This window comes from Lycorma delicatula, chromosome 5 (genome assembly GCF_047948215.1).
Source record: "Lycorma delicatula isolate Av1 chromosome 5, ASM4794821v1, whole genome shotgun sequence".
Taxonomy (NCBI): Eukaryota; Metazoa; Arthropoda; class Insecta; order Hemiptera; family Fulgoridae; genus Lycorma; species Lycorma delicatula.
The window spans coordinates 92,721,520-92,745,496 of record NC_134459.1 but is presented as its reverse complement, the minus strand read 5'-3'; the positions used below and the strand labels follow the sequence as shown (position 1 = coordinate 92,745,496).

Sequence of the window (23,977 nt, the reverse complement as noted above, 5' to 3'; positions counted from 1 at the left end):
TCAAAGATTTTTAAGTATATTTATTGAATCTTATGATTTGTTCAAATCTGATTATGAATTTTATTATAATCAAAATTATAGAAGGGAAACTCAATCAAAGAACTCATATTTAAGAAAGTAATCATGATCAATATGCAGAGCTGCATGAGTAGTGTCGACAATGAACATAGTGGTTAGCCTACTGGACAGACAGTATGTCCAATATCTCCAGAGCTCTGTCCTGAAATATATAATAATCTGGGAATATGGCAAATGTTTAGAATGTTGTAATTAAAATAATCAATAATATAATGTAATTCAATCATAATTAATGCAATCAACAGCTTAATGCTAATTAATTCAGTAATCATCTATATTGCAAAAATGAAAATTAACATTATGAACATTTAAAAGTTTTTCACAAGTTAAGAACTAACAAAATCAAAAACAAGATAACTTGCAGTTAGCTCATAAGAAAAGAAAGTAGGAAAATAAATTAGCTTTTATTCAATGTATAGATAAATTAAAAAAAAAAAAATAATTTTCTTACTTGAACAATGAAATCTATCAACTGGCAATGCGCCATAAAGTGACATTCTATAAATATGTCTATGTTGTGGTGCAATATCAGCAAGAGGTCCTTCATTATGAGTCCAAACATCTGGAACTTCCACAGGGCAATTAGAAAGCCTGGGAAAGTAAGCTGATGATGCTAATCCCAAATTAGTAACTATTACTGTGATTCTTGTATGAAAATCACATGTAGAATCAATATAAATTTCAGTTAACTGACCAGCTGCCCTGTAAAAAATTAAATTTTTAAAAATAATATAAGTTGTTAATTTTGATTAGTTAATATAATTTTTGCCTAAATTTTACTGCTTGTCATATATCTTGAATTAAAAAACCTCAAATATTAAAAACACAATTAGATGACTACCTTTAATTTAAAACCCCAATTACTATGATGTGTTTTTATTGCAGGTTGAAAATAGTTACATCATTTTTAGACAATTTTTTCTATTTTATTTTAAATGTATCAAAGATCTTACCCCAATCTCCAATGTAAAATTTTGGCTTAACGCCTCACAAAAATTCTGAACTAACTGAATTTTTGCGAAACAGTCATACTTTTTATATGCTACAAACTCAATTGAAAAAAACATTTGCCCTGCTGGGATGAACAATTTTCAAAAGGCTGCATTTCAGAGCCACACTGTCATATAAAAAAAAAAAAGTTATGGAGTAATGATTTGGTTTATAAAATGAAAGAGAAGAACCTACATACATTAAAAATGTACATTTTATCATTCCATGATAAAAAAAAAAGATTTGGTAAAGAATAGGATAAAAATGGATGGAAACTGAAAATCTTAGTTATAATTACAATTTTTTGTAGTGTGCGCATATACACACACACAAAACAGAGAGAGAGATTAGAGTCAATTACACCCATAGAACAATTTTTTTTATATTGTAAATTAAAGTGATAAGCAGAGTTTCTTTTAAGCCATGCTCTGGCAAACTTATGGTTCTAAAAATCTGTATAATATATTAGATATAAGCTTCATTGAATAACAATGTAAAATCTAATCTTAACTTAACCTTTGCTCTACTCTTTTTTTTCATATTCTATCTAATGAATTCATTAAACTGAATGATTTTTCACTGTGTTGTTATTACCATTATACATATTACTAACATAACATTTTTTCAATATTTTGCAAATACAATACGACATTCTGTGAAATACAATCAAAAAAATAAATAAATAAAATCAACATTCATACCTAATGTAGTGTAAATAACCAATAAAGTTTTTATGGGGATACTTGATGGATATATTATGCAAATAAAATTTACGGCAACTACTTTACTCAGCTTTACTCTACTTTTTAAAAGCATAAAATGAGTGATAATTTATATTTGAAGTTGAGTACAGTTCTTGTACTTCAAAGATGAAATATGAAAAATGAAATAACTTGTAGCCATCATTACTCGAAACAGGTTAGGTATTGTATTGTGGATTTTCTCTTAATTATGTACTATTAAAGATATTTTCTAAAAAATAAGGCGAATTTTACTTCACAGTTACTTTAATAACAGTTGTAAATCGTTTGATATTACATCGTCCTATTATATATAATAAAGGACGATAACGTTCAAAAACGGAACTTGTTGAGTTTTAAACTTAACTTATATACATATCTCACAATCATTACATTTGATTTTATATATTCCACAAAGTTCATGATTATTAATAACATTGTTATTTTGTAAAATATATTCTATTTGTTTATCAGGTATGTATGCAATTTTACATCCTTTTTTATTAAATAAACATATTAGTGATATTTGTAGTACTACTGCTATGTAATATATAATTACTATTACTAATAATAAGTAAATATATTACTTTTAAATACCATAATAACATTATTACAAATTATATATTTAATAAGTAGAGTTTTATAATTTCTTTCTAGAATTTTTTTTGCTTTATAAATTTTAATATATTTTTTTTTTTTTTATAATTTTTAGTGGAATATATAGAATCAAATGTAACAATTGCGATGTTACCCTCAGGTCATTCATAAAAAGGTTTTCAGAGCACTGTAATAATTACAAAAAAGGTAATATTAAATGTATGTCTTCTAATAAAAAATAAACATAAAATTACTGACATCAATAATAATTTAGAAATTTTAAATAAAGAAATTGATATATTAGTTATATAATAATAAAAATAAAAACAAACTGGATTTGATAAACTGATTAAATTGATAATAAATGAATGCTTTGATAAATTCGATTATTTATCTTACCATGATGGATGTAGGAATATGATAATATACATACTAACAATTTTTACAATTTTAACAAATTTTTTTTTTTTTTTTTAATAACTATATTTTTGCTATATATTTTCTTTTTAATTATGTGTATTTTATAAAAATTGGTCTGCTGATGTTGGAGTTATAACTCTGAAATTGCTGCAGACAGAAAGGTAAGCGAGTGTTCTCACCTTTTATTGAACTGTATCATTCCATTTCTCTTGCATTCCATTTCACCCATATCTCAGCTGTTTATCAACCAATTTAAAAAAAACATGTTATCCAATAAAACACTATTCAATAAATTTAATATTCAAAGAGCTATTAATGATTAAAAAAAAAAATTATTGGTAGTCATTTTGGAATTTTAAAGATTAAATGTTCAAATTTATTTTTTGAAGATGTTGAGTACAACTACCAAATTTCATTAAAATATCTTGATCCACTCTTAAGGTTATTTTTATTGTTATTTTTTTGAAAACCAAAATTGTTATTTTTGTGAAAAACACAAAATGTCAGACATCAAGACTGTTGTAATTGGTATGGCAAACCAGGTGTTATAAATGCACAATTATTGCTCTTAATTATTTTTTAAGAATTTACTTATAAAAAAATTCAATTAATATAAATCATAATATTACTTAAGACATACCCAGTTCTAACAATTGCATTCAAATCTGAACGCACTTCAACTTCTATTGCACTGGTGAATTGTCCTGCATAATCAAGAGCAAGGTATTCTTCTTTTGTTGATTCATTCATTTTAAATGGGTTTTGAGGAATAGAAGCATAATTTTCAAGGAAATATTTTCCAGGTTTATTGTTACGCTTTGCTTCCTAAAATCAATAACCAATAAAATTATGACTTTTTTTTCATTTTCTTAAAAGGCTGATTTATTTTAAAATATGCTGTGTACAACATGATACAAGATAAAACCATATTCTGAATAGTTTTTTAAATTAACGGAGTTAGACTAGACATATATATTTGATAAAGCACTAGTAAAACTTAATTAAGATCTTTCTATTTGTTCTAACTAATGTGCAGTATCAATCTAGCACTGACAGAATCTATGAAGTGAAAGAAAATAAAGATTTTTTGTCTTTTAATTAATTGTTGTTTCTCAAGATGAAGAAAGTGGAAGGAAAAGAAAATTAGGCTATGGTCATGACATTATGATTTAAAAATATTATGTTGGATACTAAGAATGGCTCAGGTTGTTATCAAATGTAAATTATATTTATGAGTAAATTCAATTAATTTCTTGCCAAAAATTTTGAAATACAACAAACTAGATTTAAAAAACTTGATCAACCTACGTACTGAACTATAAATAAAGTAGGAAAACACTTACCTTATTTTATCACAAATACAAAAATGTTTTCGTGAATTTCTCACATCCTCAGTTGTAATCCATTTTTTTTATTGTTCACATAAAATTACATATTGCACAAAACATTATCACGAATATTTTTTTTTATTTATAGAATACAATAAAAATTTTGTTAATTAAAAAAAAAATATAAATTATAAAAATCAATAATTTAAAGTAAAAAATTAAAATTAAAATTATATATATGAGGGTAAGTCAATTATTATCCGCAATGTAGTTATAAATTTTATTGCAATACAAATAGGAAACTTCATGTACATAATTTTTCAACATAGTCCCCTTGCATTTCAATGCACTTGGTCCATCGTTGCACAAGCTTCCTGATGCCCTCATAAAAGAAGGTTTTCAGTTGAGCTGCGAGCTAGGAATGTACCGCTTCTTTCACTGTTTCGTCCGAGGTAAATCGACGGTACCTTAATGCATCTTTGAGTGGATCAAACAAGTGGTAGTCAGAAGGGGCAAGATCTAACTATACGGTGGATGAGCCAATACTTCAAAGTTGAGTTTGACATTTTCATGCAACACAACACCTTTCGACAGCAGTCCTCGCCATTTGCTTCGAATTGCAGGCTTCAGCTTGGCAGTAAGCATCTCACTGCAACGAGCACTGTTTACTGTCGTGCCCCTTTCCTCATAATGTTCCAGTACTGGGCCTTGTGACTCCCAAAAAACCGTAAGCATCAGTTTTCCTGCGGATGGTTGGGTCTTGAACTATTTTTGCAGGGTGAATTTGGATGTTTCCATTCTATACTCTGCCGTTTACTCTCCGGCTCGTAATGATGGATCCATGTTTCGTTACCAGTGATGATTCTAAGATGTCCCGTTCGTTACCATAGCGATCCAAATGTTTTTGGCAGATGTCCAAGCATGTTTGTTTATGCGACTGTCTGAAATGTTTTGGGACCCATCTTGCCTGTTGTAGATGATTTCGTAGGCAGAACCGTGACTAATTTGCAGACGATGTGCCACTTCATCAATAGTTACTCGCCTGTCTAAGAAAACCATGTCACGTGCACGCTCAATGTTTTCCTCATTAGTGGCGGTAAACGGTCGTCCGGCTCCTTCGTTGTGCCTAACACTTGTGCGACCATTTTTGAATTTTTCATCCATTCGTAGACACTACGTTGCGGCAACACACTGTTCTCGTACTGTACCGAAAGTCTTCAATGAATTTCGGCCCATGATACACCTTCCGACCACAAAAAATGGATCAGTGAACGTTGTTCTTCTTTGGTGCGAACAGAAAGCAGAGCAGCCACGGTTAACAAGGGCAGCGATAATGGAACTCATGATGAAAGTAACAAGGTGTAGCATTGCACACAGTATTCGGCGCGCATGCATATACGCTCATCCCAAAATCTCATTTTCTACCGGGTTATTTGAACATATAAGTAAGGGATTTTGGGACAAAAGTTTTTAGTTGTACAAAAATTTTACAAAATTTTAAATACATGATAATGATTAAACGAGCTAACAATCGAATATTTATGAATGATTATTCACTTTCAATATGAATTAGTATTATTTGGTACTGATAAAGTTGTAATATTTATTAAAAATAATAAAAATTTATTTTTAATAATCCTTAATAAAAATAAATATTTTATACAAGTCTATTGATTCTTAAGAGTATTGAAATTGATTGTTAATTAAGATAAAATTCAAAATAATGAATGAAAACCTAAACAAACAAACAGGGGACACATCTTATGAAGTGCAACTGACACAAAGTCTTCGTGTAGCGTGTGTGGCTCTATGGTAACGACTCCTTTTGCTATTCGTGGGGTTCGGTATCGAATCACCGATCATTTTTTTTTTTATGCTCAAAATATTTTTTTACTAATATTATTTTCCATTTATTATGTGAAACTATTTAATGCTGTTAAAATGGGAGATAACTTATTTCAAAATTTTATAACTAAAGATCTGATATTATTTAATTTGGTCAATCTTCGGAATTGATGATTTTTTAGTTTAATTAAAAATATTATCACATAACAATTTATTAAAGAAATTGCTTTTAATAATCTAATTTACACGGGAAAATGAGATATTACTTATTTTTTTACGGATACCAAAATGAACATTACTTTATAATACTGAAATAAAAATAAAATAAAAAGTTGTTGTTTAGTGAAAAATAATTTTATATTCAATAAACATATTTTTCTAATGAGTCAAATGAAATGCAAGCGATTTTCTAGGTAAACCATTTTAAACCGCGTGCAATAAAGAGAACAATTGTTCTGCATTCAGGTTTGATATCTTAATTCGTTTTGTTTTACAACTTTTGACTCATTTTTTTACCTGCACAAAGCAGAAAAGAATTTTCTCTCTGAAGACACAATTCTGTTTTAGCTTTTACACGCATAGTTTGTCTCTGAATTTTCTCGATTTTATAACTATTCGCTTTTAAACAGTGTTTTTTTTTTATACAAATTTATTCTGATACAAATGTAAATATGCCGTCGTGTTATTTCCCCAATTGTTTGAGCAGAACTTTCGCCAGCGAAAAAGAACGTGAAATATTTTCCGTTCCCGGAGAATGAAGCATTACAAAGTGTGTGGCTACAAAAAAGCGAAAAATCACGTGATAATATAAAAATTGAACATGGTAAGTTGTGAACATGATAAAAAGTGTTTTTTATCTGAATTTAAATTTTAATGAAATAAATATGATTAAATTTTGCATTCAAATGCCTGTATGGGAAAAATGAAAAGAATATATTACTGGCTAATCGATCAATGGAATGAAATTTTCTCTGAACTTATTGACTTCATCTTCAATTATTTATAAATATTAGAGTAAAAATCCACATTTCGACGCCAATTTTATTCTTTTGTGTTTCAAAAGTTTATTTTTGATAATTCTGCCTTTAATCACATTGATGTCTTGCTTCTGTTTGTGCGGCAACCGCATAAATGAATTTAAACATCATGGCGGGAAAAGGATTTTGGGACGAGCCACTGCGCAACGCTGGGTGTGCGACAGCTTGTTACTTTCATCATGATGGAACTAACCTAGCAGCATCAAACATGCACAGAAATAACAATTAAACCACGCATGCGTCATCTACGCAACACGACAGAACTACAAACATAAATAAAAATTTAACTAAATTGCGGATAATAATTGACACCCTCGTATATAAAAATATGACGTCAATTGATAAAAATATTAAAATTAAAATAAATAATAAATAAGTTTATAATCATCAATTTTAACCTATTTATTTATTTTAATTTTAATACTTTTATTAATTGATGTAATTTTTATGTATATAACTCTTAATTTTTTATTTTAAATAATAATAAATATTTAATTTTGGTTTTAATTTCAATTTTTAACTTTACAATATTGATTTTTATAATTTATATTTTATAAAGTTTTAAAAACGTTTTTATTTATAGTATTTAAAAAAAAATGTATTATTCGTGATAACGTTTATAAAAAAAAAAAAAAAGTAGTTACAGCTGAAGTAAAGAAAAAAAAAACTTTTTTAAAACTTTTTTTTATATGATAAAATTAAGTGTCATCCTACTTTATTTATTGTTCTGTACTTAGATTGTTCAAGTTCTTTAAATTTATATACTAGTGCAGAGGAATATGGTCCTTAAAGGAATTAACTTTAGAAAAATCATAAACTAGATATATGCATTTGCAACTAGCTTTCATCATTGGCTGCACGTGGTCTCAGTACATTTAGTGAATTAAATTATCACTGATATTAGAGCAGAAAGTATTTTGAAAATATCACCAGCAACAAGAGCTTATCTACGAGTCTCCTACAATCTATGTCCTTGACATAAATTTGATACGTTATGCTTAATACATTTATGCAATGTATGAGAACAGGATAAAATACTGGCACATCGATAAAGCACCCACACTGCTCAATGTACATTCTAAGCTAAACTTTTTTGTCATAATACTGAATTATATTACAAATAAAATGGAAATCATTCACACCACTAGTTGTTACAAAACTACACAATCTGTTCCTGATATTGCTGTCAACACAAATATGATCAATGGTAAAATTTTTAAGAGGTTTGATTTTGTCCATGAATCCATAGATAAAAGTCTAACTTCTGACTCTTACTTTTTTTCTTAAGATTATTCGCTCCCTTTTTTTCAAGTATCACTGAAAAAATTAACAGATACCCCATCAATGTATTGAATTGATTTGATTATTACACACATCCTAGCAAGTGACTGATTGAAGAAATTTTAACCACAAGCATTTTGAATTTTAAAACTGTAAAATCATTTTAGATGACATTTTACTAACTTATTTCATTCAATAATATGAATAAAGACATGACAAGTTTTCAAATATTTATTAAGATTCATATGATACGTACATCAAATAATCAAGTCTGTAGTATTACATTTCTGATGTAAAGCTGAACAAAAAGTGGGACAGAATTCTTATATTTGACAGAAAAGAATACTTCAGACCAGTTTTTAATTAAATTGACTTTTTTCTGGTAGATAAATGTTTTATGCTAATTGTACATTATCTTCATTTTTTAAATCTACTTTACAAGCCAAATTAAATAATTTTAATATGTTTTGTGAATTCCACCATTACATGCAAGAAAGGGATATTATAATCCTGTTGCAGTATTCAGAAACTTAACATTTTCTTACAAAGCTTTTAAATATTCCTAATTTCTTGATATAATAATCATATAGTTCTTTATGATTGAATTCAATGGTATAACTCAACATCTGATTTAACAATATGTTATACAATTCACTCTGTACATGTTAAGAGCTTATTTCTCATTTTTTTCTTCTTGTTTTCATCTGCAAATTACATAAATGTTCTGAAAGTTAAAATGCAGTAAGTAAATAAATGTTTTTCATTTGCTGTTCTACTGCAGTTTCTTCAAATAAACTGCAATTATACTGATGGAAGTTGGAAAATTGTTGATAATATTATTGCATAAATAATCATTAAGAATTATTAAAATTATTTAGTGTTTTGTTAAAATTAAAAAAATTAATTATAAAATCGAGGATTTTGGGTAGCTGTTCTATTATGTTCATGAATTACTACAAAAAAATTGTACAAATAATCACCCATATGAGATCCAATTGAAAGAAATGGATGTAAATAATTGTAATAACCTAAACCTAATTGTAATTTTAATAACCTTGGATGCAATACTTTAAAGTTGGATACACCAAAAGCGATCTTTGATATTTTGTTTGTTGAAACAAAAATATATGCACAATAATAATAGCACAAGAGGTATTATTTTTCTAAGCTATATAAAACAAAACGTACAATTAATTCCATTAATATTAAACAGGCCCTGAGGTAGGTAATCCCCACAACCAGAACACACTACGTTCCACGTCCAGGGCGGTAACAGGTGTACTTATGTACAATACACATAGTTGGCTAACAGGGTTCCGAGTAAATTCCTCGGTTATGCTTTTTTATGTTTGACCTGTTTCCAACTTCAGGACACTAAACGGACTGGATTTTTCGGCTACCTGCAGGAACTGGAATAATAAACGATTTTGGAAATGGACTCATATCACTTTTAGAGCTGGCGGTGTGGCGGCCAGGGTCAATGTTATTGCAGGTGTAACAGAGACCCTTCCATTGTCCACATGCCCCCTGCGATGGCAAGCATGTAGTAATGGTGCCCATGTATGTCGGTGCATGGGAGCTCTGAAAGCTTCGGTGAGTAGGAGCCTGGAGTCAGTGCAGAGATTGCACATCCACTCTCTGCCAGGACATATGCCGGTCCCACCGGAGTACCGGATCAGACCTCCAAGGTTAGTAACCCTGGAGTGGGGGTGTACCCTGGCGGCTAGCCTTGCTACAGAAGGGATAAACGTTCATGAATATTGAACAAACTAACGTGGCAGAGGGTGCATGTAAACACCCTCGTTTAGAAACCTCCGATTTGCCACAAGCGAAGAGGAAAAAGAGCAAGGAGTCAGATAAAATCAAGAGAGATGCTGACAAAATCAGTAGGGAATTGAGAAAGTCGTTGTTTGGAAACATTGCTCCCAAACCAAGATTTTAAATTATTACAAAGGAGAATGGAAACTTTCAAAAAGTTAGTCCATTCTTAATCGCAAGAGAAATTACTAATTGTGCTGGTGGTCCTGTCAAGGAAATTCATAAAACCTTTAATGGATTGCATGTCAAAATCATCAACGACATGCAAAGCCAGAAAGTTCAGGCGTTGAAGAAGATCGGTGAATTTGCGGTTTCTGTCCAACCGCATAGTACACTTAACTCATCCAGAGTAGTTGTTGTTTGTCGCGATCTTCTTAATTGTACAGAAGAAGAAATTGTACAAGAAATGTCGAGTCAGGGAGTGACTCAGTGTCACAGACTAACCATGCGAAGAAATGGTGAAGTTGTTCCGCATGTTTTAACATTTAATATGCCGAACCTTCCTGAAAAGATACGAGCTGGCATCCATCGGTTTGATGTACGAGCTTTCATTCCACAGCCGATGAGATGTTTTAAGTGTCAACGATTTGGACACACAGCAACTAGATGTGAACCGCAGGAAATATGTATATGTGGAGAGAAAACACATGAGGGTGAACCATGTAAAGACCCTCCAATCTGCGTTAACTGTAAAGGGCATCACAACTGTCGTTCAAGGAACTGCCCTACATCGTAAAGCCACAAACTAGCGTAAAAATTAAAAATCTTGACTTATCTGACAAAGAGAAACAGATCACTCCGTCGACTAGTCACAAGCCTAAAGAAATTGTGACAAGAAAATCTGAGTCTACCGAAATGGAGGTGCAAGTTAGTATTGAAAAAGCACCACACGCAGGTGATATAAAAACTGCAACAATGGAGGCTCTAAAAGCTCAAAGAACAGCTTCGGTGAGAGCATCTATTTCAGCTGGACCCAGCACTGCAGTAGAGATAGAATCCAGCTCATCAGCCGCGGAAAGTGCATCGCTTGCTAGTTTAGATTCAATTGCAACGATGTTAACAGCACCAATGAAGCTTTCATCACCTGATGTAAGCCGGCAAACGTCATTGGCATCAGAAAGAGAAGACGACGATGCCATGTCCGAGGCCTCAGACACACTGTCATCGAAAGTTGAGGCCGTTAGCAGAATGGAAAAACGGTGCAAGACAGGATGGCTGAAAGGAAAGCCTAGGAAGTAATTTGTTGGATTAGAAGTTATGGAAAAATGTAAAATTTTGAACATTTTTGATTCATGAGATTGTGAATCATTGAAACCTTTTTTTTATTTTTTTTGAAGTGGGATGGGGCTAATGACCAAAGTAGTCGATGCCCCTAAAAAACCTCAAAAAAAAAAAAATATTAAACAGATTGAATTTAATAATAATCTCTTTTTACCCTACAAGAGATTTAAAAAATCTTGACCAGAACATTAATAATCTAATGATCTATAATGCAAGTGAATAAAAACATATATGTATAATGCTATAGATCACATTATTGCGATGGCATGCATCCAGAACAACTCATATTATCATTTGTTAAAATATACTATTGAAATGCTACTTACAATAACCACTGTAAAGACATTAAAACTTAATCATAAAAATGTAGTTTTCTTATAAACAAAATAATACAGCTGACAATTAAAAATAAAAATAAAAAGAGTGAATGCAAAATATGCTTTTTGATTTGCAAAAAATTTATTAAAAAATGACAGCTCTTTTGGTGTAAAATACCTTCCTCAGATATTATAAACACAATAAATTCACAACAGAATTCAATGTCACATCAAATTTATTAATAATTGTTCAACATTAAAATACAAAATTATGTAATTATATAAAATCATACAATTTTTTATCTCCAATTTTGATGAAATGTGGAATTTACTTAATTTAGGACCTAAGTTGTTCATTACAATATTTGTTGGAAACACTTTTCAACTGAGTTACATCTGTCATTAATTACACAGTACAGTCATCAAAAAATTTGTTATTCAGAGTTGTTCAAGTGTAGTATACATTATTTTCAGAATAAATAATTTGGTTAAGTTTATTAATTAAGTTAAGAATGAGATTAGCTTCACTTAAGACTAAATTAGATTAGGCTTACCTCTTTTTTCTATTTAGCCTACGGAACCACCATAAAGTATTACTTTAGAGGATGATATGTATGTGTTATGAATAAAGTATGAAGTATGTATGTCTTTTGTACAGTCTCAGGTTACAATCCTGAGAAGTGCCATTAATTGAAACCCAACCACCAAAGAATACCAATATCCACAATAAAGTATTCAAATCTGTAAAAAAGTAACTGTCATTACTAGAACTTGAACCTTAGGAATTCTTGACTTCGAAATCACTGATTTGCGATGACGAGTTAACAATTAGACCAGCCCAGTGAGCTAAATTAGGTTAAGCTTAGGTGCAAGTGGTAGGGTCTCGGCATTTCATCCAGGTCCCGGGTTCGGTTCGAATCCCAGTCCGGCATGGCATTTTCACACACTACTTGTCATTTATTCATCTCATCCTCTGAAGCAATAGCTAATGGTAGTCCAGCAAATTAAAAAAAAATCTTAGGTGCAAGTTAGGTTAAGTAAGTTCAGGCCATCAATACGGCAGTGCACGTACTGATGGTCGCCTCAGATAAATCTATTCCGACGGAGATGTTTGGTACGGCGTCGAGCCTTCCAAAGGGCTGCCAAGCGTGATGATCCGATTCCAGCGCTACCTCTCATATGGGGAGTATCTCGCCATACGTCAAGAGGATGATACATAGTTATCTGCAGGACAGGAAAGTCGTCTACGAGCTGGACGATTGCAGACGGCTCTTCGACGTGTTTGGTGTGGGGTTCTACAGGGGTCTGTTGTTGGCACTTTCCTGTGGAACCTTGCGTACGATGGGCTACTATGATTATAGTACCCTGCAGGAGTTTTTCAGTCGCCTTCGCTGATGACTTGGCGCTTGTTGTAGTTGCCAGTAGGACGTCGTGCTATGGGCTAACCGGTTGATCGCCCTGATTGACACCTGGCTCTCTAAGCAGGGTCTGTGCCTAGTCCCTCAAAAGGCCAAGGCGGTGATATTGGCTGCGAGAAGGCATTGCACCGATCCGCTTCACGGTTAAGAGATACGTCATTGTCCCAGACACCGAAACGAAATACATGGGCATCTGGCTGGACCGGTGGCACTCTTTCTCCCCGCATGTCCGCCAGGTTGTGCAGTGGACTGAGAGGACTTTGTAGTTTGATTAGACTACTTGACAATGTCGCAGGCCCCAGATTCTCTAAGTGTAGGATATACTCCCATGTCGTGTTCTCTATCCTATTGTATGGAGTTCCGGTATGGTACAAGGCCTTAAATGCAGCAAGAAATCGGCGGCTCCTAGATAGTATACAGAAGCGGGTGGGCATTAAGGATCTGCACTGCATACAGGACCGTCTCCGCTGAAGCGGCCTGCCTTGTCGCTGGAACGCCACCTGTTGGATTGCTAGCACAGATTTGATGTGAAATATATGCAGGATTAGACAGGCATGCTGTGTATGCTGTTCTATTGTAGAGGTGGCAGGCATGATGGAACACCGCTACGACTGGCATTTGGACTCGGGCCATTGATTCCGGAAGTGGGCCCTTGAATCACCAGGAGGTTTGGCGAGCTCAATTACGAACTCACGCAGTTTTTGACGGGCCATAGCTGCTTCCGACAGTACTTGTTTTGCTGCAGAAGAGCGGATGATAATTTGTGCCTGTACTGCGTAAAGCTAGATGACATAGAGCATGTGGTGTTCCAGTGCCATAGATGGGAGGACATGCGGAGGGACTACCCTCAGTTCGGTCACTTGACGCCTGAGAACACCATTTGCAGGATGCAGGGGATGAACGGACATAGAACGTCATCTCTCGCCTTGTGGGAAAAATTTTCCGTCGTGAGCGTGAGTTGGTGGACCGCTCGTACGTGGAGCCGGCGGCAGTCCGCACTTGCGGGTTGTCGTTCATTGTGATGTGATGAGGCGTGCGAGAATCCTTAAGGTCATGCTTACCCGATCTTTCTGCGAATCTGCTAAACCGTAATAATCATTGCTCGCTTCGCTCCTTAACCTCATCTGATTAATTTTAAATATTAAATTATCCGATTTAGGTTGAGTCCATAATTATATACAATAACTTAGGCCCTAAACAAGGTATACTCCAAATTTCATTAAAATCAGAGGTTAGTCCCTATTACCCAAAATTAAGGTAAAATCTTTCTTATTCGGGAAGCCAGTTAGATAAAGTGGCTCTTGAATTAGACCCTAAAAATGTTGATATTAAGGTGAATCCTACAACTAAATTTCAAACATTAGTTAAAAGAATTATTAATTTTTTATTTATTTTCAGGGATAGTGATGGTTTCACGTTAACAGTAATGAATTCGCAACTACCTAAATTGTATTCTCTCATTATATTACATAAACAAAATCATCCAATAACCAATAACCAATTATCCAATCATCCAATCCAATTATCCAATCATCATAATCAATTAACCAATCATCCAATAACCAATTAGACCAGTAGTGTCATTTGTGCTGTGTTTGCTTGTGCTGTTAAATTGTCTTAATTATAAAATTCAACCAAAATTTGGTATTAATAACTCAACTGTGCTTGTTATAAACATTAAGGAATTACATATTCTGTTTAATTCTACTCTTTCTTTCTTTTGATGTAAATAATTTGTTTCCTGGTATAACACAACTTGAGGTTATCAATATTGTTAAGTTCAAGATTAATCTGTTATTAAGATTTATTAATCTTAATAACTCGTCGTAGACGAGTTATTAAAGTCGTAGACGACTTTCTGGGTAACCTTATTAGGTTACCCAGAAAACTAATGACAACAGGTACTGAGATAGTTGAAGTATTCTGTTCATAACATCTGAGGAAGGTACTGTGTACCGATACAGCTCATTTTTTTAAATAAATTTTGTGGAAATCAAGAAACATATTCTATTCTCATTTTGTTTTTGTTATGATGGATTTTCAACAAGTAAACACTTCATCCATCGATTAATTAAATATCAAGTGAATAGTCATGGTGCATCTTCAAAATAACAATCCTGCAACATTACTAATTTTTAGCAGCAGGACACAGCATAAGAGCAAGAAATTCAAGTTTCTAGCTCACAATAAGTGGGATATTGATGGTAGTATTAAATTTTATAACCAGTTCTGTTTGAACATTTTAAATGAAATAAGCTTTACATCATTATTCAATTACAGTTCTTGAATGTTGTTAAATATTAAAAGTACATTTGTAATAGTATTTAATTAGGAAATAATTAAATAAAATTGTAGAAAATGATTTTTTTTTAATGATAAAAAACTAAAATTATTGAATAAATAAAATCAAAACCATAATATAAAACCTTAAATAAAATCAAACCTGCAATCAAATCTGTTGTCCAGAATCTTTACTATTTGAGAAGTAGAGTCAAACTAAACTGTGCACATAGGCTAACAACATTAAACTATACACACATTTCATGTTTCACTAATGAAAATAGGCCTTTGAATATACACAAGTACATAGTTACAAAAAAGTTACAGGAAAAAAGATGTGCCTGATTCAGTAAATGTTTCTTCATTTCACTTTTGCTTTATGTAAAAAAAACTTATTCATAAATTCATTAATTTAAATTATTAAACATAACTGTTACCATATCATGCATCCACATGTGAAGAGGTTGGTTATTCAGACATGATCCACGAGGTTTAGCACATCGATCAGGTTGTTTGGCAAAGGCCTCAAAACTAACACCTGCTTTATCGCATTCTTCTCCATCAACACTAATTTCATCATCTCTTACTAACAAATATTCTTTGGGTCCAGCTATTAAAAAAAAAAATGTTATTCTAGAAAAAAATGTATCCATTGTAAGTGTTAAGAATATATGAGAATTTTTCACAACCACTGATAAGTCCACAAGTTGACCCCATCCAAAGAGGTGCTTCAATGATACTCAGAACCAATGCTTCAAAAGAAGAGAGAAAGCATCAGATTCACAAACACTGTAAAAATTGGAGTTTCATATTATTGATCAGTGATTTTGCATTTCCCAGATCAATTACGCACATGCGCACGCGCGCGCGTGAACACACACACAATGTACTATATATAAGTGTAATATATATAATTACACCCACACAGTGCGAGTCAAAAGTAAGGAAACCCCTCAACGACTTTAAAATCGTTCCAGATTGAATACTGTAACTTCCAGGATAAGGTATTGGGTCAACTACTTTTTCTTTTAATGAGAAATAAAATTTCAACTCCTTGGGAGTGGCCCAGGGGTTGTAACTCAAACATTTTAAATCTTAACACCTTTTATGGAGTTTCTTTACTACAAAAAAATTATATAAAGAAAAAGTTTGTAGGATGTTTTTACCAAAATGGGAGCAACATAAAATTTGGATTTTGAAAAAAATTATTAGGAACTTTTATCATAGATAAATAAACTTATAAAAATTTGATTAAATGGATATTATTGAATAAATTTATTTTTAAAACATATTTATTAATCTTAATGCTTATCTACTTACATTTCAATTTTAATTAATGCTTAAATTCTCTCCTGTTGTTTGAATGTGCCAATTGGTTGTAAAAGGATGACTGCATTATTTAGTGACTCCCAGTGATATTTCATGCTGATTCTTGAATTCTATTTTGTAAATGATTGATACCTTGGGGCCTATGATAAAACAACACTTATAAGTGGTCCCATAGAAGGTAATCAATCCAATGATGACATGTAGGTTGATCTCGCTGGCCATTCTATTTAACCCCTTTGGCCAATCCATCTTTTAGGAAAAAACGCATTTAAAATTTCATCTACCTGAAGACCAAAATGAGGCAGACACTATCTTGTTGAAACCAAATGTTTTGGAAGTTGGGGCTAACAACAACATTTCGAGTGTTTTGGTATGATATGGTTGAGAAGCAAATATTTCATTGCGGTTTAAATTTCCATCAATAAATGTAGGTCCTATCAATTGTCCACCAACAATACCTGTCTGTACATTTACTTTTGACTGGATACTGTATTCATAGTATGTCTAAAAAGTTCCCAAACTAAATTAAATAAAAATACAGATTTAAAGATAAAACGAATTTACTCATATCAGCCTTCAACATAGAACCCTTCTCTAGTTAACACTAGTTGCAGCACCGATAGAGCGCGTCAAACGTACTGGAGAAATTACTTCGTGGGATCGCCTTCAACTGCTGGTGCGAGCCCTTTGGATGGCCAGAATATTGTCAAAAAAGCTAACTTTCATCTTTAACTTGAGTTTTGGGAACAGAAAATAATCTTCTGGAGTCAAGTCGCGTGAATAGGGTGGGTAGGATAAGACGGTGATAATTTGATTTGCGGCGTAATAACGTGTTAAAACTGTTGCCACGTGTGCCACGGCATTGTCGTGCAAGAGAATCCAACTGCTCGGATCCCGGTACTCATGCCGGATTCGACGAATGCGATGCATCAGTTGTTTCATTACTTCCAAATAGAATTTTGAATTCACGGTTTGACCAGTTTTGACAAATTCATGATGAATCAGGCTCTTTTGAGTCGGAAGAATGTAATCAACATCGTTTTCACTCTTGATTTTTGCTGCCTGACTTTTCCGGTCTTTATGCTCCAGGACTCGACCAAGGAGCGGATCATACATGAAGCACGCACCAGATTTCATCCCCAGTTACAATTGTTTGCAAAAAATACGGGGCGAAAAGCCCCGTATTTTAGAAATACGGGGCGAAAAACCACCTTTCGGCGGTTCATTTTTTTCTGTTAATTGTACGTACCGTGGCTATAGCGATGTTTAGCTCTTCTCCTATGAACCCACCGGGTTGGTCTAGTGGTGAACGCGTCTTCCCAAATCAGCTGATTTGGAAGCCGAGAGTTCCAGCGTTCAAGTCCTAGTAAAGCCAGTTATTTTTACATGGATTTGAATGCTAGATCGTGCATACCGGTGTTCTTTGGTGGTTGGGTTTCAATTAAACACACATCTCAGGAATGGTCGAACTGAGAATGTACAAGACTAACACTTCATTTACACTCATACATATCATCCTCATTCATCCTCTGAAGAATTATCTAAACGGTAGTTACCGGAGGCTAAACAGGAAAAAGAAAGAAAGCTCTTCTCTTATGGTCCGAACGGTAAGATGAGGTTGTTCGAGCAGGAGCGCGCGAACTTTTGCAACGTTTTCGTTGTGAACAGCTGTTGACGGCTTCCCGATTCGTTCGTCATCATCCAACGACTCTACCGTTTTTAAACTGCTTCTACCAGGTGTATGTTGTAGTAGGAGATGCGGCTTCATCACCAAATGCTTGCTGTATCATAGAATAAGTTTTAAGGAAATATTTTTTGAAGTTTAACACTGAATATTATCGTGCTTTCCTGTTCCATATCGCAAGCTCGCACAAGGTCACAGTTATACTTAGAACAGTTATACTGTTTCTAAGTACATAATAAAAAAATGATAAGCTTAGATAGAAACCGTTTTTAAATGTCAAGATGCTATTTTCATTCTAACTTTTATAAAATGAAACCTACTTTTGGCAGGTCTTTTTTTTGTCAAAATGAAATAAGAAATTAAACAAAGATTACTATTAATTTTTAATGAAAAGAGTTTTGGATTTTAAAATATTAATGGGCTAAACAAAATATTAATTAATGTTTATATAGCATAAACTTTACTGAAAATTATTAAAAAAAAAAAAAACAAACTGCATCATGGAGGATGAAGATGAAGTACTTGGAAGTGTATATTCAGAACATTTTCTTTGGTTATTTATTATTAAAAAAAAAATATCTCTCAGTTAAAAATCTTCAAATTTGTAGTTTATGAACACTATATCAACATGTTAACTCTTATAATGATACAGTAGTTTATGAATTTTGAAGTAATTTTCCCATATGAACCATTTTTAGACTAGATAATGAATATTTTTTCAAAATAAATGTGAAAAGGGTATATAACAACCTTCTAAAAACAGATCAAAAAGGAAACAGGAAATATTAACATGATGTGATGTAAGGGCATTCAAATAAGAAAATTAATAGTAATATTTTTAATATATCACTAACACAATTTTCATGGCCAGAAAAAACTGTATACTTTACAAAACTTTATATATGCAAAGGATAGTGCAATAAATATCAGAAGTTTACAAACAGGTCAATTTTAACCAGCCTGCTTCCAAGATATTTAATATTATGTATTAGAAGATTAAGATTTAGTTAATGTAAAGGAAATTTTGATTTTTTTTATGACTATGTTTTCCATTGTAAATAACTGTCTACTTCATTGGTATAAAAATATGAGAAGTTTGAAATAATGTAAAATAAGAACCCTTTTAACAAAAAAATTCCTAAAAAGTTAGGATTGTTTAAACAAAATTCTAATTAGTCAGTGTCATATTACATAGATGATGACTGCTAACTATCAAGCTGTGTTGCAACAACACTGCATGATAGATGGAGTGTATAGTTATGTACCTTAATCATTTTTTACTTTTGTACTTCGTAATTCTTTTTTATATTTTTTATTCTTGTTACATATAAGAAATTATGTTTTATATAAGATAGAAAGATCATTAATTTATAAATATATTTATATTTTTTTACTTCTTAAGTTTTTCAAAGAAAATTTATTTATGACATATTTTTACTCTTGTATTATATTTTCAAAATATTTCTTAATGTTCTTAGCTAGTGGATCTCTTAAGCAGTAAAATTAAATGAAATGAAGTTTAAAAATTCTAATCTAATTTAATCTAATCTAGTAGTATCTTTATAAAATAGGAAAAGTTAATTAGTTTACATTTGTTTAAATGAATTTTTGTGACCTTAAAATAATAAAGGATTCAAAAAAATATCAGTAACAAATATGACACTACTAGTAGTTGTCTACAAAAAAAAAAAACTTCTACAATTTACCAAATAAAAGTTGGCAAGCAGCATGTACATAAGAGAAAATAAAATGTAAGAACTAAATAATGAACTGTAATCACACGATTAATCCCACAAAACTAAACTGGATGTAAGAATCCATCTCCCCATAAAGTAACCATATAGATATAAAAATCAAAGCAAGCAAATAATTAAATTTCTAATACTGTAGATTTAAAACTGAGGTAGGAGCCTAAGTATGTAGACTTTATCAGAAAAAAAAATAGCAACTGATGGTTAAAATTCAGATTAAAACTTAACACATTTTTTTGGAAGTATGAGTTACAATGCATAAAAGCTGGCTTCTAACTCAAAAAGTATCATTTTTACTAAAATTCAGATGATAAAATTTCAAACATATCAAATGATGAGTTTGAAATATTGTTGATAAAATAATCAGAACATATAATCTCAATCATTTCCTAAAGGCTTCTTATTAACCATTTCAACATTATTATAGTGAGAATAATAATGTCATCACTCTGCCAATCTCAGTAGTGGAATGGTAGCATCTCTGCCTTTCATCCAGTCAGTCTTGGGTTCAAATCCCAGTCAGGCTCGGCATTTTCACATGTTACAAAAATTCATTTGTCACCAGTGGGTGTGATTAGATGATTATCCTGTAATTTCTTGAAAAAATAAACAAAAACTAATTTTATCCAGCAACTACACTAAAATATGGTTGCATGTAAATTTTTCTGCAGAATGTAATAGTTTTTTACAATCAACTATAGCACAGAAAAGAACATTCTTTACACAGTAAAGAGTTTATAAACAATAAAGTACGAGTTTATTCTAAAAAAAAAAAATCAATATTTTAACTCAATAGCTAGTAAAATTATTACAAGTTATAAATGTAAAAAAACCATTAGTATTAAAATACGAAACATGAATTTAGAGAAATATTTTATAAATAAAAGATGTGGAAAGATTGTTGTTACCTACCTTATACAGCAGATTCTAAAAAAATTATAACCAGTAATAAAACATTACGAATAGTTTCAGAATTACATCCAAAATTGAGTAAAATCAGAGTTATCAAAATTGTGTTATCAGAATTACCAACAAAATTTCCTCCTTGGGATATTTTTTTTATTATTTATTATTTTCATTCCACAATGAGCATGAAAAATGATTTATAAAGTGATTTCTATTGATTCTACTGTTTAAAAATTATATGAACTTATATTCTTGTATGAAGTTATAATTTTATACTTATAAAGTATAAGTATATAACCTATTACTTATTGTTTATAAAGTATTTCTATTATTAAATTTGATTAACTAAGACAATAGTATTAAATACAAATAAAACTTGTGACAAACAATTATTAAAATAAATTAGAAAACAAGATAATGCTCAAAAACCGTTTAAAAATTGTTTTTCTTAAATTTTACCAAAGTACAATTTTATTCATCTGAAAAGGTCTGTTTTATCAATTTCTATATTTTGTAACTTTAAAGAGTTGAGTTACTTTTGTACTGTACACTTGTGGTGCCCACCTAAATTTTCAATCGGCATTTGTACATGTGTCGAACATTTAACAAATATTGTCTGTTTAATTATTAGTAGTTTCTTATGTTCTAATAGACAAAAAACTGTCTTATGAAACAAAATTGCTGAGTTAATTTTTTTTCCTTTAATAACCACAAACATGTTTTCAATTTTTCAAATGAAATATGTGCATACAAAATAACTTTAAAATTCAATTAAATCTTATTGGTATTGTAGATTTTTCATTAAAAATTAGTAACATGAAAGAAATTAATCTTTAATTTATTTGTTTCTAAACTGTTGCTTCCATTCCGCCAATCTCTGAGGCAAAGTGGTTGTATCTTGGCCTTTCATCCAAGGCTCTTAGGGTATGAATCCTGGTCAGACATGGCATTTTTCATATGCTACAAAAATTTCATTTCCATATTCCCACACGCAAGCTTCAAAAGCTTCTGTGGTGAAATAATGAATTAATTCATTATTAGAAAAATTATGATAATAATATTTTTTACAACGTATTTTTGTAACTATAGATTTTTACCTTCAACTTGAGGATATTCAGCAGCTTTTGAAGGAGGTAGTGGTTGTGGAACAAGGAGAGTAGTTTTACTTGGGTCTAAACAAAATACTCCAGAATTCTCATCAGTAAAGGGTATGTAGGTAAAAGAAATTGTAGGAAGATAATCCTGTACATGCTTGACAAATGTTCCAATGCTAAAAATAAGACAAACATATGCTAAGAAATATTAATAAATTAATTTCATTTTATGTTTAAACTACATCAAATATTATTTTGTTAGGAATTTTCAGTTTGAGATTGTTTCCATTAGGGATAAAAATCAATACAACTGTAACTATACAACAGCTACACTATCACTAGAATCTAAATCAAAAAGGTTTTTGCAATGTTATGTTGCATGGCTGTTATACAAGTAAAACACAAACCATTTTGTCTTTCCCAATAATTTTAAATAACACTTTATTTTTATGACAATGATTCTCAACAGATTCAATTAGGCTCGATAACTCTGTACTGTGGTAGAGGTTCATACAGTTGCACAATCATTTCTGTTTAAGATTAATATACTTTATTGCAGCATTTGGAGATAGATCAGCACAGAAAAGCAAATGTTATTGTTTCCCAGGACAGTATCTGTGAACATTTCATAGAAACTGAATTCTGGGAACATGGATGAAATGTTCAAAGAAAATAATGATTTGCCAACTTACTGATTTCATTTCATTGTTTTTTACTTTTAATACTAAAAGTACTGTATAACAGTACTGTAAGAGCTAGTGCAGGTAAATGAGCAAAATATATTTCTGAAATTATTGACAATTTCCTTTGATAAATTAAATTAGTTTGTTCTGATGAACTGAAGACTATCCAGCCATCATAACATAAGAAATGCTGGTGCTGGCATGGTGTTGGATTTTACTTTCTTACACGTAATGGATTTAGGGATAGTTCTTCAGAGAAATTCAACATAACTTGAAAAGATAAACATTTTGATTTTTGGAATATCTGTTGGAAAATTATTTTTTTCATAAAGGTTTCAATTCTGAGAATATTATGTATTGTTCTACAGCTGCAGTTTTGAAGAAGTCTATTGACAATATGTAAGCACTTTTTTACTGTGCTTTAAATATTATTCCATCAAAGAATGTACAGACACTCAGATGATATCAGGATAGATTTATCCATTCTCCAGTACCTAAAAACAAAAACTTAATACACAACAAAGAGTAGTTTTATTCATTTATTCAGTAGAGCAAATTACATAATCTCCACACCACCAGCATCCTCATTATACTCCTAATCTCAGATTTTATGATACTTACTCAGATTTTATAATACTTAGTCTATCATCTCCTTGTCCAATGTCATAGTCATCCCGTAGACATGCTACTAGTATCTGTGTGATAATCATAAATTTCTGATTGCTAAATGTACAGGTTCAGTGCTTGATTATATGAATAGAAACAGTTCTACAAAAGGAGATGTCAACATCAGAGACTGATGTTGGAGACTCAACAATAAACAAACCATTTTTTCTTTTAAGAGAATTTAATTTAAAAAAAACTGATTTTTTAATGAAAAATCTGATTTAACTTTAAAAATCTGTCTCATGCTAGTATAAAATTAAAGGTTTACAACACTAAATTAATAATGTATGATTACTATTATTAATTCTTTAAATAGAATGTATATCTCAAACATTACACTGTATTGTGTTCATTTACCAAATGTATGTCCTTTATTCTTTTTGTATTCAGATATCTGGAATAAGTCAGTTAAAGGTTTGAGCATGCATCTTGCT

The 23,977-nt window shown here is 31.3% G+C and overlaps 1 protein-coding gene across 1 annotated transcript in view; it reads right to left on the bottom strand.

Annotated features, from left to right (window-relative positions):
- Window positions 1-23,977, bottom strand: part of LOC142325705 (uncharacterized) — an 82,558-nt gene that overhangs the window by 33,169 nt on the left and 25,412 nt on the right. Inside the window, exons 11-14 of the mRNA XM_075367735.1 lie at window positions 22,198-22,370; window positions 15,868-16,040; window positions 3,466-3,650; window positions 530-780 (exon numbers count right to left, since the gene is read on the bottom strand). Coding sequence (XP_075223850.1) covers window positions 530-780; window positions 3,466-3,650; window positions 15,868-16,040; window positions 22,198-22,370 — 782 coding nt within the window. The remainder of the gene's footprint in view (window positions 1-529; window positions 781-3,465; window positions 3,651-15,867; window positions 16,041-22,197; window positions 22,371-23,977) is intronic.